The 17,117-nt window shown below is 40.9% G+C and overlaps 1 protein-coding gene across 4 annotated transcripts in view; it reads right to left on the bottom strand.

Annotated features, from left to right (window-relative positions):
* ptprub (protein tyrosine phosphatase receptor type Ub) overlaps positions 1–17,117 on the bottom strand; it is a 190,084-nt gene that overhangs the window by 36,638 nt on the left and 136,329 nt on the right. For 2 of the 4 annotated variants that reach the window (XM_040012818.1, XM_040012819.1), the window contains exons 13-17: positions 12,436–12,472; positions 8,916–9,054; positions 7,935–7,958; positions 7,526–7,680; positions 6,721–6,908 (exon numbers count right to left, since the gene is read on the bottom strand). In XM_040012818.1, the coding sequence (XP_039868752.1) occupies positions 6,721–6,908; positions 7,526–7,680; positions 7,935–7,958; positions 8,916–9,054; positions 12,436–12,472 (543 nt within the window). The remainder of the gene's footprint in view (positions 1–6,720; positions 6,909–7,525; positions 7,681–7,934; positions 7,959–8,915; positions 9,055–12,435; positions 12,473–17,117) is intronic. The other 2 variants (XM_040012822.1, XM_040012820.1) reach the window with 1 other exon arrangement.

The following is a 17,117-nucleotide window of genomic DNA, read 5'->3' as shown; positions in this document are numbered from 1 at the left end:
TGTGAGATAGAAATTGCCACATAAATCCACTTCACATTGCTGCTTACTGCTGTGCGACATACTGGCTGTTTGTGTACCTGCAGTTTACCAATCACAGTGTGAAAGCAGACAAACTGTCTACCACCTGCTTCATGGATGGCTTCTTAGTCATACTATAACACATCTCATTCACCGTTATCTGCCTGCCTGCATGGATGCACCAGCAAGCATTTACTCGCCCAAGTTGTCATAAGTCACTCAGTGGCTAAATTAAGCTTGCAAACAGCTCCCTCAGATCTGTGAATAAAAATACGCACACACCAGTGTACCCCCAGTGGTTTGCAGCCACTTGGGGAATTTTGTGAAACTCTGCCCAAGTCTGCATGCTGAGCAGGGGATTACAATGCAGTTCCCCCCGCAGAGAGCCAAGAACCAGCCAAATCCTGCCTAGGATTACACCCTCCTTCCTACTTTTTCCTCCTCTTTTCACACACTTCATTTCTGGGTCTGTCTTTCCCTCTGAATCACTTGTTCTTGTAACCAACTATTTCTCTCTCTGTCCACCTTTTCCTTTACTCCCTCCCTTATTTTATTGACACTACACCTCTGAGCTCTCTCTGCTTGTGTGAGTGCTCTGCTTCCTCTCCTGCTGCCTCAAGAGAGAAGCAGGAAAGTAAAGAATAAGAAAAAATACAGGAAAAACTGTGAGAGAATGGCAGAACAGTGAAGGAGAGAAAAACAACTCAGGCTTACGAAGGACTGATTAGAAACCATCGCTGGCAAAGGTCAGTGGGTGGGTAAGTCAAGAGGATTACATCATTTATTTGTTAAATTATTACACTTATAAATCAATTTTTTTTTTAATTTTAACATAGTGATGTTGTATCAGTGTCTCAGTAGATTTTATGACAGTAACAATCCAGTGGCAGACTTACTGTGCTGGATTAATCTTTGTGTCACTTTGACCCATCAATTTTTCAACCGCATAATTTTAAGATGACAATGAGTGAATTGTGGATCTCTCTGTGATGACTTTCACAATAATCCCCCCCAAACACACACACACACACACACACACACACACACACACACACACACACACACACACACACACACACACAGCCAAAATCCAATCAGAAATCTTATCTGCTAGAAAATATTCTACTAGAAAACAGCAGAATTAACAAGCTTGACCGATGTTTGTTTAAAAAAAAAAAGATTTAAAGACAGGAAAAAAAACACCAGCTGCCTATTTTTTTTTTTCTTTAAACAAACATAATAATTTGGTAGCCCCAGCTGCAACTAAACATCAAATCAGTGTTTGAATGAGTCCATCATTCTTTCTAACCTCAGCCTCAGGGTGCAAAGAGGTATAATGAAAGTTTTGAATTCTCCAGAAAAGCTCTGCCGCTGTTTACTTGTACGTTTCTGCGGTGGGAATACGACGGCGGTGACAGAAACCGCCACACGTATAAGCCCTTTTTACAGCTCACTGTAAATTCTTGATCAGTGTTTTTACAGAGCGCAGGTACTCCGCAGGGAAATAAAAACCTATGCCTGCCGAGGGAGTGTAATATGATACTCCTCATCATTTTCCTTCATAATAGAGAGAGACACTCCATAAAAACACATACTCTTAACACAGAGGGGGGAAAAAAAACACAAACACACACACAAAGAGATGTGTATTGATTTTTTGAGTGGAGTGTGTTTTGCCCGTGAGGGACAGTTTAATGAGTCTACAAGCAGAGTTCCAGAGGCGGAAACCATGAACCAGAGACAAAAGTTGTTTTCTCCCTCTCTTTTTTTTTTTGCAAATGTTTCAGGCCACGGGTGACAGAGATGGACTTCTCCTCAGGTTGTGAGCTCAACGTTCTGCCACAATTGTTCCATCGGGGAGAGGCATTCAGAGTTTTGGGCCCTTCGTTAGATAGCAAAGATAGAGACAGCAAAGCACAGCTAGAGGAGAAGGATATGTAATGTAAAATGTAAAAAATGAATAAATAAATAAAACAGCAGAGATAGAGACGGGCTCGTTATTGGTAAGACTGTGTATTATTATCATCATAATAGTTCAAAGAAAACAGGGCATTTGATCTCAGCGACACATGAGTTTTGAACTGAGGAATATTGGCTGACCCTTGATATCACTGGACACAAAAACCTAATAACCCCTACACACTACATTACAGGATAACTGGTGATTTGTACATTTCCTTGTGTTAACAAATCCCATTAAAAGATGAGAACCGCAACTTGAATCGTACTGGCTGTGTCCAAAGCTGGATTTAGCTTATGCCCCTTGGGGCCAGAGCTCCAGAAGAAGACATGTCACCCAGTGCAACATGTGACTCAATAATGAGTTCGTAAAAGTTTCTGGACAATAATGGGACACAAAGCTGTAAGACACACTAAACCAGGCTCTGGATGTATGTTAAGTCAAATACATTTGTAGCTAGTTTGCATCTCTTCAATAAGAAAAATATAGAAAATTACCATTGTTATAATGTAAGGACCCTCAGCTGCACATTATGGAGCATTGCCATGTTTGAGCTGTGACGGGGTCGAGACTTCTGGCTTCCAAATAATTACACACACTCTATATTTTCATGACAATTACAAGAAATCAAATGAACCAAACTGTGCCCGTCGCTAACAGCAAGTGCAAATCCACACGTTGTATTGTTAGATGTGCTCCAACAGAAAACATATACCGGGCATCACTAATGACAGTATTGATCTAGGCATCACAGTCTAATGATTACTTCTGAGAATAACAGAGCAGTGGGAGATAAATACTATCATAAATACTACACAACAGGGAGACTGTTATTTGGAGGCTTGAGTGACTGGGTGGCAAGAGCTCTCTTTTCTCAATTGTCTCCCTCTCACACAAAACGATCCCAGACAGCCCCTTCCTGTCCTCGTCGCCAAAAAAAAAAATCTGCTAGCAGTGGACGATGAGGCTCACTCGAGCTAGAGATGTTTAACCTCAAGACTGAGGTCATCTCTAGGGCCCAGATGAGGATAATTATTCATATGCACAACAACAGTGTGATCCAAATGCCTCTTTAACCTTGGTAATTAATTTCAGTGTGGGATAAGGAGGGCGGATGATGTGGAGGATTTCAGATTGATGGTCTCCCACTTTCAACATTCAGGCTATATGGCCTCTTTAAGCTCACAGTTATCTTCCACTGAGGCTGTGGCTAGAGTGCCCTGACACAAGTCCAGGTGTGTGTTGGGATTTTGTATCATTTATGATTGTGAGTGCATGAAATATATTAATTTGCCTTTACTGAATTAGTACACATCAAAGGTCAGGAGTAAAACATACAAAACCAGCTTTAAATAAAACAGGGAGGAGAAACTGCCGTAAAACTGACCTTGTGGCTTTAACTGGACCCAGACTTCAGCAGCCTTCAGCATGAGTATATCATTTGTTGGGAGGAGTTAAACAATGCTAACATGGTGCAAATTAAGCCAAACACATATTTGGAAACAATTTCAATTCACTTTCATAACACAGCAACAGTTGCCTCAAGGTAAAAACGCAGTAGAGAGAAAACCCCAACAATCAGACGACCCTTATTAGCAAGCACTTGGCGACAGTGGGAAGAAAAAACTCACATCTAACAGGAAATAAACAAATATCTCTTCTCCTGCTGTAAAAATAAAAACAAAACAACAACACACAGAACCTGAACCACAGGCAGCAACAACCCTTGCTTGCTTGTGCGAAAATAAGGGTACGTATACAAGCTGTCAACATAATCTAATAAGTCACTGATATAATTCCAGTTGACATAAAGGTTATTTTCTGCAAATGTGAATGCATGTGTACTTTAAAAATCAATCTCCTTTTTTAGCCTTGGGCACAAAAACAAACAAATAAAACAGAGAAATACCGATCCACAACATGAAATCACAGCCTATAGGCTTTCTTACTATTCTGAAATTTCCAGTTACTTTGGACACTTTACCAAATATCACATGGACTGGTGAAGTCATGGTGGACTGAATATCTGACCCAATTAAAAACTGCTGTTTTCCACCCCATCACCACAATAGACGGCTCACACTTTTGGGTCAATCCAGTTTAAAAATCAGTCACTTCTGAGAAATGTTCTCACCTGACTCATGAATCATGGCTAAAAGATGAGGCTGGTGTCAAAATGTGGGTACAAAGGAGAGCTTTTACGAGTTTGTTTAAGACAGGCACCTATCCCACATTGTTATATAATCCAAAATTCATTTTCTGAAGCTTTTCCCAGAAATGCATAAAATATCCAGGAAACCAATGCTTGTTGAAGAGCATCAAATAGGTGCAGTTTTGCTATGGAAACAGTGATGATCAAATGGAACTGATGCTAAAAGTGGGTGATCGCTTTAGATCATGAACTTTGGAGTGAGCAAAATAAATACAACTGATTTGGTTGCATTTTTCATCCAGGAATATCATATGAGGTACTCGGAAATGCTAGAAAAAATAAGACAACTTAATATGTACCAAATTTAAGCCCATCCCCATGAACTTACACAGCCTCTAGTTCAGAAAATTCAAAACTGACATAGTGTGAAGACAAAACTTTACGTGGCTTCACCACAAAACACAAAAACAGCTGATTCTGCAGGGTCAGGGGGGAGGCACTTCTGCGATGCAATGATCCTTTTCTGTGGAATAAATCTAATTTATATCGTCATCTCATCTCACATCTGTTTCTTTCTTTCCACTGGGTACCACTCCAGTCAGATCCCAAGTGGACTAAAAAGGGAACTAAAAGATAACAAAGTGTATAAGAAAGAACAAGTGCAATTCCTTGGTGTTTGAAGCTTTTTGTATGCGCATTCAAAAGCAAGCACAATTCCACCCTTCCTCCTAACAATGTTGGCAATTAAAGTCAAGCATTCCTACTGAGGGGGAGCCTCAGGACAGAACTAGGACACGTCTAAGAAGTAATGCTTTCCATCTGCCACTGAAACATCTGCAGAACCCTCAGAAGAAAAAGCCTTTAACTACTAGGTGTTACAAGTTGGGATGTAACACCGTAACACTACAGAAAATGCAAGAATAATATTTAGTAATACTAATTATGATAACATCACTATCAGCCAAGTTCTCCGAGCTGTTGGAGATAACTTGGCAAATATCATTTTAGTAAGTAATTTAAGGGAAAGGTGTAATTTCACCTGTCATCTTTAAAAGGTATGATAATGATATATTTAAACTTTTTATTTATAGGAAGGGAAGGAACCACAATTAAATTGGGCGATCAATGTGCCCCTAAGAAGAGAAGACCAAATACAAGGTAAAATCAACAAGTGCACCTATATGTACTAAATTCAAGGTCATCTTCTCCTGTACCTTGAACCAATTTCAGTGGAACTTCTATTTTTAGACTGCGCTCTGAAAGTCCCGTCATGACCGCTTGCACTTGTGCCTCTGGAATCTGGCTGGCACATGCCACAGCTCAGGTCATTTCCATTGAACGTTCGCCTCAGGACGTTACAGCAGAACTTCGCTGACCCCAGGGTGCAAATTCATTGAGCAAAGCCCCGTGACTGAAAATAAAAAATAGATAAATACATAAAAGCATACCTCCCCATTGCTAGCCTCCAATGTCACCGAAGGGGTTGGAAACTCTGGACTAAACAACTTGAAAATGCTGTTTGTTCTCTGGATTGTGCTTCCTCCTAATGCTCCTCGATACAAAAGTCCGATCAGTTTGTCACAGAAGTGGATATTTGCTCCCCGACCTCCTCTGAATAATTCCAAAGCACCGATGCATTTGGCCCGAAAGTGGGTAATGTGAAAATGGAAGCAGCTCTAGAATCGGTCCAAGTTTGGATGAGAGAGTGATCTTGAAGGGAGGACTGGACAGAAATGTAGTACTTTTAGGCATAATTTCACAATATCATGATCACACCCAACAAGTGTAAATTATGGAACTGAACCAAACAAGCACCTGAAGTACAAAATGTTAACTATCTCACAATATTAAAAATAACAAAACAAGCTCATCTCCATCTGTGTTTTTGTATATTTCCTCCCTGTAGCATCACTTTTAACAACTTTAACCAATACAAAAAGCTTTCAAGAGTCAGCAGAATGAAAGAGAGCAGATTCGGCTACACTTTGAGTGAAATTGCAGCAGCAACCATTGAAATCCATTAAATACGACAGCAGTGGTTTAGTGACACCTTCAGCTCGCAGTTCTGATAGCTCATTATTGCCTTTCATAGGCAGAATAGCCCCATCTTTTAGCATTAACATAGCTGAAACTCAAACTTCATGCTGGGTTCATTGAAAAAACATTGCTCTCTGAAGTTTTGGCTCGCGCTTTCTTCTTTGGGAAAGGCAAACACGTTTTCATACAAGTAAAGGACAACAATATTAAGGACAACTCCTCTCACTGACATCAACTAGCCAAAGAAGTAAAGGATACAGATGCGATCCAAGTACTTCAAATAGTCTGAAGCCTGAGCTTTTGGCTCACAGCAACTACTTGCATAGACTTTGACCTCATTATTTGAAACTTTGGCCATCTACCATTGCAACAGCACATATAAGACAGTAGGAAAAGTGTTATAGCTCCATTTTAAATAACTCAGCATGAGTGCACCAGCACCCATTCTTTATACCGCTGTTCATTTAACGTTGCCAGAGTGCAGGACTAATAGCTGTCTATGCTGTCTTATAATGTCACAGCGTTAAACAGGAGTACAACGGCGCCCTTTCACCTCATATTCCTGTTTAAAGCCGTAGCCCTCGGCGGTCTTCATCTGGTTAATGTGCTGGAGGAGGTCGGCCACTCTGACGGCAGGGTGGAGCTGTCCCGTGTGGTAGGGGGAACCTTTACGTCCACACTGGTGCCTCGGGGAGCCTCCCAGCAGGCTGCTGGCCTCGTTCACTGAACTTCGAGCATCACCTGAGCGACGCACACAGACACATTCACAGTTTGAGTGAGCTGAAACATTAATGACTCAGACACATCACGGCTTGAACAATTTATCGTTTTTTCTAACACTTGCGTGTCACGTTTATACTGGTGTGAATGTGTTAGCGGCACAGAAAGGCACTTTACAGGCCGATACATGACAAATACACGTCAGGCATGAAGTTTTGAATGGAGTTCGTCTCGATACAGATGTCTTCGTAATAGATCTTATGCTGATGCGTCGGCAACTCTTTCTCAGAAAGAGTGTGAAGCAGACAGGAATCTCGAGCATTTTTAGGATAAACACATCCATCTTTCCTCCTCTGTGATGCTGACAACATTAGAAAGCACAAAACTGACAAGAATCACAAATCATTTTTTTTTTTTATTTGCCATCTAGTGAGATTCTGTGTTTCTGTGTTGGCTTCAGGCGGTACTAGCTGACATGAAATCATACTGAAGGAGATTTTTCACATGTTGCAATTGATTGAAATATTTATGGAGCGATCGAGCAACGGCCAAAAAGATTACAAAGTGAGGGATGATGCATGTCAGATTCGGGGCTATGCAAAGCTTGCATGAGTGTCACAGCGGTGCACTTCTCTTACTTCGTGTGCCGCAAGTGTGTGAATCCATGAAGGAAAGAGCCATTCTTTCATCCTCCTGCAGGGTGCTCTGGTCTGTGAAACTGCGCTCCATAGAGCCCATATGGCTCTTCTCCTGGCGGTAGGTAATTGGCGTCTTATTCATGTTCCCTGGTTTCCTGTTAACGGATAGAGAAAACAATCAAGGGGCAATCAATATTAAGAAGAGATTGCCACAAGAGTCTCTGCAGTTATGTTTAGGTAGGGAAAAAAAAAAAAACACAGAAAGAAGCTTGTACACTTTTGATCTGCTGAGAGAAGAAAAAAAAGAGTGGTACACTCTTGTAACTCATGATTGACAGCCAGCAAGCGCACATGCACGTGTATGATGGATCACAAAACGATGGAAAAGCAAAGAGGTGGAGTCACTTACGGATAATAAGAGTAGTAGTCCCTTCTGGCAAGAGTGCAGGAGAAGAAGGGAAAAAAATAAAAATCAAGAGAAAGAAGAGATGTAAGATGAAAGCAATGTCAGCTAAGGGCAGAGCGCATTGATTACAGTGAAAATGAAAACCGTCCTCTCATGAGTTTAGCTGCGCAGGCGGCCATATGACACATGCGAGCGGATCAAGCAGGTGCTGACAGACTAAACCACAGCCGGGCAGAAAAATGTGTGTTTCTTTCAATCGAATACGTCTCAGTGTTACACTTCAAGGACTAGACCACGCGGCTTCCTGTCACAGCAAATTTAATAATCAATTCCCTAAAAGTGAAATTCATGGTGGCTTAGGAGAGCAACGCGGGCTAATGTGCAGAGTAGAAGCGACTTCCACAATCAAGATTATTCACCATTACCCTGAACGCTGTGTCAGCAATTTAAACACCGATTGCTGGAGCCTCTGACTAACTCCTATTTTGGCTGGATCTTTAGAATTCAATTTATCTTAAACAGGCGAGGGCGTCGAAGCCCGATTTGAGACTTTAGCTGCCGCTAAATAAATGCGGAGCCAGAGGTGTCGATGATTTACTGTAGACCTGCGGGATCATTGACTAATAATCTCTAAAAGCACACCTTTTCCCTCCCAATTACCATCTCATTTAAGGGTCAGGCGTCTGTTTGGTGTGTAATTAAGTGGCTAATTGAATTGCATCCGCCTTTAATTAAATACTTCACACTCAGGCTCTGCAGATGCGAGTTGTTTGGTCCCTCTGGTGCGATATAAGAAAAAGAAAAACAACGCCACGCCAGCTGTTTGCCCATCTTTTGGAAAGCGTGACCTTTGCAAAAGTCTAGCAAAGAGTAAAAGCCGATCACCGAGCTGCCGGAGAATAAAGCGTAAAAGGTAAAACTATGCGGGGTGATTAAGCACAATGACGCATGTTTTGTTCACAACGTCTATGGAAAGTTGTTTACCCTTTCTTGATGATGATAATGACGGCGCCCAGAAGGAGGATGAGCACTACCAGGCCTCCGGCGCACACACCGAGGATCAGCCCCATCTCCTCGGAGTGCTGCGACACCTCCAAAGCCTTGCGATGATCTTTACAGGCCGCTACACGAGGGAAGACAGAAGAGCCACATTAAAAAGGCAGAATGCAAACATAGAACTTAAAGGAACAAAGGGCAAAAAGGATTCAACAGAGGTAGGAAAGCTGAATTTTGTCATCCTGTCACACTACCTATCATAACCACTGCTAAGAGATCCACTGATCTGATCTGAGGCATTTTCAAAAAAATAGACAGAAATGAAAAACGTATGCAAATGAAGAGGTGACACTTTGAACAGGCTGTCCAAACAGATACAAGTGACATGTGCAAAATAAGCAGACTCGCTCCCACACGGAATGATTTTCTGTGATCATTTCAGACAGTTAAAGATATATGTCGCTACTATGACTACCATGATCGTTTTAAGCAGGTTTGTATGAATTGGAAAATTTTACAAGGCTCCAAATTTGGGAGAGTGAGGCGGTGAACTCACAGCAGCAAATCATTCTTGATTTAAAAGTTGTGCATTAAACATTATAATTATAATGCGACACGTTTGGATTGCAATTCATGCTGTCGTACACTCACTGACCTCTGAAGTCAATTTCCAATCAATAATCAGTTTCCAGTCAGAATCCTCCACACTGCTTTACAGTACAGTCTCAAGGTGCCCCGCTGTCTGTGAGCTACTGGAAAGGTCGTTACCATAATAGCAGGTTATTCATTTCTCCTACATAAAGCTTCATGCTTATGTAAATGGTGCTGAGCAGTGGGTCTTTCTTTGCCTTGTTCTAGGAGCCCACTGATCCAGTTTTTTTTTCCCTGTGTGTCAGCCTGTCCTCCAGGCCTTGACAGCCTGGAAACCAGCCCTCCAGAGCTTACTGGAACAGTATAAACTATCTGGAGAGTGGGAGAAAGTCAGAGCAGGCCTGGGGATAGAGCTCTATCTTACAGCCTGCTGGGGAAAAAGAAAATCAGATCTGGGGCAGGGAAAATGAAAACAGAGCCGTGCTTTAGTCCAACTATTTGCAGCCATGGGCACTTGGGCCGCCTTAGAACCCTCTGTCCAAATAAAGATGAAAGTAGTGCAATATCATGGTAGGATTTGGCTGGATTTTTTTAATCAATCATGAATGTCTGACATATCAGAATAGGGGGAAATTAGTCACTGGCCTGATATTAGTCTAAGGCTGTTATTTCTGAAACTGCTTTGGACATCACTTTCGTGTCGCTGTCCTCCGATTACATATTAATCCGATAGCGTGACATCTCTGCATGTGCTGCTTTTAAACGTCGCGTCTGCCGCCGTGGTGAGAAAGGATTTAGCCAGTGAGTGATTCCTTTTGTGGTTTCTGTTCACACACAGGGACACACCAACATCCAAAATGCCTTTGTGTCTCTGAGCGACTGTAACCAACAAATACCAAAGACTCCAGCGTGTCTGAGACGGGGCTCCATTCAAAGCACCGTCTCAGACACAAACTCAGATGCTCACTGTTTATTTTATGCCGCAACTTCATTTAAAATTAGGGGAAGGCTTCTTTATACGGGCTAAAAATGTAGCGGAGGAGGTGAAAAATCAATTTCAGTTTTCTGACATTTTGGACAGATAAGGCGGTTTTGCCTCTTTTACCCTCAAAATTTCTATTAAGCCAAACACGAGCATGAAATAGATTTCCACATGAATCCATGCACCTGCCAGCTGCCCGATGGTGGAAATTGGCACTTAGAGGAGAAATGGAAGTCTATTGTTGTGTTGAGCCTGCCAGAGGATCCTTAATTAAACTGTCACCTGGAAGTTGAAATGTAATCTCCAGCTTTGTTATCCAAGCCAGAATCATTTGCCTCCACTTCGCTTGTGATGGGCTGCTTGATAATAACGGCTTAGGACCCGATGATGCAGAGGCTCTGTTAATGGTAGAGGGATCATGGAGATCGTACATAGCAACAAAAAAAACAAAAAAACAACCCTGTGACCTGTTACACCTTGAAATTGGAAATACCCACATTTTTTTCTGTCATCAATGGGCATTTCAGGGGGTTTTCAGTTATATCACCATGCCTGTGGTGAAAATGTAGTGCTGGCAGTTTTTTTAAATCATAACTTTCAATTGTGCATTTAACCTTTTATTCTTTTGTCTTATCTCCACTTCTGTTCTCTCTACAGGTATTTTATTTCATTGCTAATTGTATTTTCTTTTTATCTTAGGAGCTCCATTGTTCATTTCTTTCATTCTGTCTCTGCCCAGTGTCAAATAAAAGTGGCACATGCAGCATAAAGTCTGTTGCTGTGGGGACTTTTAATTAATCAATGCCCAATTTGGCACTTGTGGGGAGCAAGAAGTCGAGCTGAAAAGGCTGGCCTCGCCTTAGCCTCATCTTTTTCATTATTTTCTCACAAAAGAAGAGGCCTTAACCAAAAAAAGAAAAAGACACCCCGCCAAGTCAATTTACTTGCAAGGCTCCTCTTACTGTTGCGGTGCTATGATAACTATAAATACATGACTTTTTATTTACCGTGATCTGACAGTGTACTATGGTGGAGGGGCTCTCCTGCCATAAGGACTTAGAGTCAATTTCTCTGCCCTTTTCATGTGCCTTTGAATCAAAAAAGCCGAGGTAAAGATAAGGAGGCAGGGAGGGCTTTCTCATACTGATAGGCCAAGGTAGCTCCATCTGGAAGTTTTGATCTGGAGAACCCTTCTGGACAGCGCAGAGGTCAGAGCCCTCAGATGTAGCTGTCTGGTGGGCTGCTGATGAGAACAAAGAGACTGCCTTTGATACGACGTGTCCCAGTGTCAGCCCCCAAACAAACAGGATGAAAGCCTGACCTCTAATCCTTCCCTGCTTGTTGCCCTTTTCTCTGAGGCCCAGTGCTAAACAACCGTGGCCGCCAGAGAAAATTTGTCCAGTTCTTCACCTTTTTACTTAAGAGAAGAGAGATAGGCGGGAACTACAGAGTACTAAGATGAAACCTTGCCTCTAACAACAGTGGCTGTAACAAAGGGAGGAAAAATAGTCCTTAAAGTGTCTTTTTTTCAATTTTAATAATTTGCTGATCAGGTCACTAATTTGTTTGAACCATCTGTCCCCTGTTAGTTTCCTCTTCACGGGACGGCAGGTTAACTATTGTTCGCTCTACCACGAGGTGTCACGAAGTAGCGACGCTGGGCAGTCAAACCGGCAGATCTGAAGTATTTGCACGTTTTAATGAACAAATAAATGGTGACAATGTATCGACAGCATATTAAAAACGAAAGCTACGCGAAGAATCACCTCATGAATATTTCATCCTACAACAGAGTAAACACACCATCACCGTCACATTCGTAATGTCCTGTCTTTCTACAAAAGTACACAATACTGCAAGTTATTTAGAAATGATGCAGGGAAATGGATTCAGGTCACAGTGTTTTTGGGAGGTGAGATATTTATGTTGAATTACCTTTGCGAGCAATGCGGATGCAGTTTATTCGAGATTCCTGAAAGAGAAAGACAACACAGACGTCAGGGGGAAAGTGTCACTTTGCATTTTGCATGAAAGAGATGTGATAATAGAAGAGAGGATGTGAAATACTGAGCCGAGGCGCACATATTTATCATGTGGTGAAAAAATTATGATTACAACACATAAAAACACACAAATGCTTTCAAAAATATGATGTTTATTCCCAAGACAAGCAGTACGGACTTAATGTTAGAAGTAATGCTAGCCCGCATCTAGAAGCATGATGCCGCCTTTCTTTTCAATTGTTCATACCCTCTGATTAGAAATACAAATTACTCAACACGAGTGGGTGGCACTCACGTCTCCAAAGAAAGCATAAAATGACTGAGTGTAAAATGACGAATTACCTCACAAGTTAAGATTCCTACTAACGACAGAAGAAAACAAAAAAATATCTAAAACCTGAGATCTGTGGTGAAGTGTATGAGAAGGAGATTAGGGATTCTATCTGAAGGAGAAAAGATGAAAGTTGAAACGAATTTAGCATAATTAAGAGGAGGGGTTTCAGACCAGTCCATCGCTATAAAAATCATTCATTTTATTCAAATTTCAGCTGATGGCATCTCTCTGTTACGAAAAGAACCTTTGTCAAACAGCACTAATGGGAACCAAGACTGTAATCCAATTCCATCCTGCCACCTCATGGAGGAGATGTATCATCAAATTAAGATTCAGAGATGCTAATTCGGGCATTATGGGACAATTATGCAAATTCTTCTATTCAGAAATGGGCAAAACGAGCTTTCCTCAAACTCCAGTTGCATTGCTTTTTTAAATTGAAAATACATTTTTAATCCGACACTTAAACAAGTCTTTAACTCCGTGGTTTAATCTGAAAATATAGAATCAAACTGTAAACAAACATGTCCCGTCACACAGAGTGCCATTTCTCCAGCCCAACAGTGTGTAAAACCTCACCACTAGATATCAGTAGATTGCAGATTGGAGTCAACCGAATCCAGTTTTCTTGCCCCTACTAATTCAAAAGCTTTGTGAAAGGAGTCCAATTAGAGTCAGTGAAACTCACTTCTGACCGATACTGAGGTGCTGTTGAAGATATACTTTTCTGTTGGTAACTGCTGCTATTTTGGCTGTTCCAAAGGTTGATTCTGCAGGTTTCCCCAACCTTATAAACAGTACATTTGCACAATAACTGAAACCAGCCCACTGAATGAACAATGGACTGTGAGGTCAGTTGCTTGATCATTAATATTAATTATTATTAATATAAATTATTAGCTGAATCAGTTATTGTGCAATGTACTGTTTATAAGGTTATTTATAAGGTTGGGGAAACCTGCAGTCAGCTGAAACTGAAGAAGTCACTCGGATAAGTGACAAAACGTTGCGCCTGTTGAAAACGCTACGTCCAGATGAACACAATCAACCTTTGGGATTTACTTACCTGGATGAATGAGCATGCATCAAGAAATTTTGGCTGTTGTTAATCTAGTTAGCTGCTAGTTAGCTTGCTTTCTTTGAAGTGGATCTAGCTTTGTTGGACTCTTTGCGAATAAACTCTAAGCTGGCCCTTCAGTTGATCCATCTACTGTACTTTTCACTAAAGCCTCATCAGAAATGCTCTCAGTAGAAAGATAGCTGTCAAGAAGCCATTCGTAAGGAAGAAAAACAGGGAGCAAAGGCTGAGGTTTGCCAAATTATAGAAAAATGAGACCAAAAACCATTGGCAACAGGTCAGATGGAGCAATGAATATAAATTTGAAATGTCTGGTTCGATGGTTTGGGGCTGTAATTGTTAACACAGACATGGCAGATTTTTGATTATCCATACAATAACATCTGGAAAGTATCTGATTGGCTTTGTTTTTCAGCATGACAATAATCCAAAAACACTGCCAGTGCAGTAAAAAAAGCATACTTTACTGGTAAAAACATACAATTATCCTGATAGAAAACCCAACAAAAGGCAGCCCAATATCCAAACTATTCCTGGAGACTCTTTAAAGGAATTAAGAGAAACTTGCCTAAGAGAGTTCAGGCTGTGTTGAAGAATAAAGGTGCCCAAACCAAATATTGACTTTCAAGCACCCTGAAAGTGAATTGAATGAATTCTGTGTTTGCCTCCATACTAGGGCTGGGCGATATGGCCTAAAATTCATATCGCGATATAATTTTGAAGCATGTGCGGTAACGATATATATCGCGATATATTCTTTTCTTCTGTATAACGTATTTATAATATATATAATGTTGTGCTACGTGATTGCTAGCGACACAGCTATATTAGCATAACATTAGCACAGTGAAGCTGGAGGATGAACGCCAACTTTTTTTCCACTCGATAAAAGTTAACGTGAGGGATTCTGGTGGTTGGGGACAAATGCAATCGCATAGCAGGATGCTATACACGGGCCAAACCTCAGTCAGGAGAACAACTGAGATCATTCATCCACAATACGATGTTAGTTATTAATATACTGCAACAACATGGGAATAGAGCAGCTGCGAGAGAATTCGGCATTAATGAATCAATGTTACGGAAGTGGAGGAAGCGCAGTTTTTGGCTTTCCCCATATTTCAAAAGTGCTTCATCTCTTTGCTATGACTGTCGCCCGCCATAATTTGCAGATGATACTGGTTGTAGCCACTGCGATGCTTTCAACCAAAACAGGCGCAGCTTGATAACATCATCAACATGCGATAGAGCTGTATAGTCAAAATCTCTATCGTTGGCCAAATTTATTTTGTTTCTATCGTATATCGTTTATATCACCCACCCCTACTCCATACTGTATTATTAACTGAAATGTTATAAGTAAATATTATACTAGTTAATGCTATATATATTATATTTCCATGTATGTCTGCATGGTTCGATAAATCGCTGCACCAATTTCCCATTTTCCTAGCAAAATATAAAGAAACACTTTTGCACATTACCACAATACAACGAAGCTGACAGGTGGATTTATATAACTTACTTTAAGCCACATTTCTAATATAATTTATATCAACTGCTATCAAATGATTATCAATTTGTTTTAATTAATACTATTCATCAAAGTGCAACCCACTTCATTTCCACTGCATGTATCAGGAGAACTGGAACATGCAGACTGCTGACTGGGGACTTTGAGCCTTCTGTGGACTGACTCAATTACATTAAACATTTTCCTTACGAAAGAAAAGCTGATTCATCTGAAGCAGTCTACTTTATGAAGAAAGTATTTGAAATCATTCATACATTCAATCATTACAAGCTTTGGCAAATTAAGACAGATACATTTACATCTCCTTAATGCAGATGATGAAAAATAGGTCGTCGTGATGGACAAGTAAATTTTTCAACTCGCATATCTAAGTCATTGTGCACTAGCTCAGCAGAAGTGTTAATTGGCAAGCTCCAGATTGTGGAAGAAACATCACGTCTCCCCACGCTGTGCCAGTTACGCCAGAGGGGCTGGTGGCTCCTGGCAGCTCTAAATACAAAACGCAAATGCCAACATGCAACACAGGGCTCTATGGCACACACTCAAGGTTTTTACAGTGTTTGTGTGTATGTGTGTGCAAAGTTTGGAGATCTAAGTGTAGTGGTTATAAATGGGTATGCTGTATCCTTCAAAGCTACAGCCTTTATCCACAGCTTTTCAAGTACCTCTTTAGATGGATCAATCAAAGCAATTACAGAGGCTTGAGAGTCACTCTCTAGATAATTAGCATGGGTAAATACCAAATATTATGGGTCCTATATACTGTTCAAACTGTTCCACCATTATAGAGGTTCAATGTTTCCCCTTCACAAAGACAAAACCTTAAATAAACCACAGAGATTCTGAAATAACGAGGCGTCCCAATAAGTCATAAAACGTGATGACAGCTCTGTTTGCCCCCCGGGGTGCAATAGCTTAAATAACTGTTAAAGATGACAATTATGTCAGCACGGCATCAACAAGTGTTTAATCCAGGTGTATGTGACTTTCAGATGCTTCACTCTTGGGAGAGAAACTACTTTCATTGCCAGCTTCTGGAGTGCTCTTTACATTTTTTTCTTCCACTAAAACGAGCAGGCATAAAGTAGTTACGCTTCGCTCTCTTCTTTACAAAACACCACTACAAAAATATCCCCAGTACATGCATTTGTGCCTCTGTACGCAATCGAATTCAAAATGCCAACGTTCACTTTTCTGGCCTACATTTTTGTGACAGTGTGCGCACAATGCGAAAATGTGAAAAGGCCTGTGATGCATAAATGCACATGGAGCACAAGCAGGAAGATACAAAACAGGACAAAACATTTAGCAATTGCTGAACCATTTCTGGTCCGTGCAGGCTACAGGAGCCAAACGTGAACATCTGCTTGATGGTTTTAATACACTTTGTCATTAGCACTTGGATGTGGCCACTTTTAAATGACTCTGGGAGGTGAAAAACTGCGCCTGCTAATGACGTTAATATCATTAACAAGCTAAGTGCCATGCCGTATAACTGTGTGCTCTGTTAGCAGTCTAATTACTGCTATTTTACACTCTTTAATACTTTTTTTGTTACATTATGCATATGACACCTTTTCTCCTGCAATCCTTGTCTTTTCATAATCCTGTTGTGATGTGTGTGGGTTATATACAAAAGCATAGGTTCGATTTAACTATACCGAACTC

Source organism: Simochromis diagramma, unplaced genomic scaffold (genome assembly GCF_900408965.1).
Source record: "Simochromis diagramma unplaced genomic scaffold, fSimDia1.1 OVJJ01000618.1, whole genome shotgun sequence".
Taxonomy (NCBI): Eukaryota; Metazoa; Chordata; class Actinopteri; order Cichliformes; family Cichlidae; genus Simochromis; species Simochromis diagramma.
This window is presented reverse-complemented; position numbering and strand designations above follow the sequence as displayed.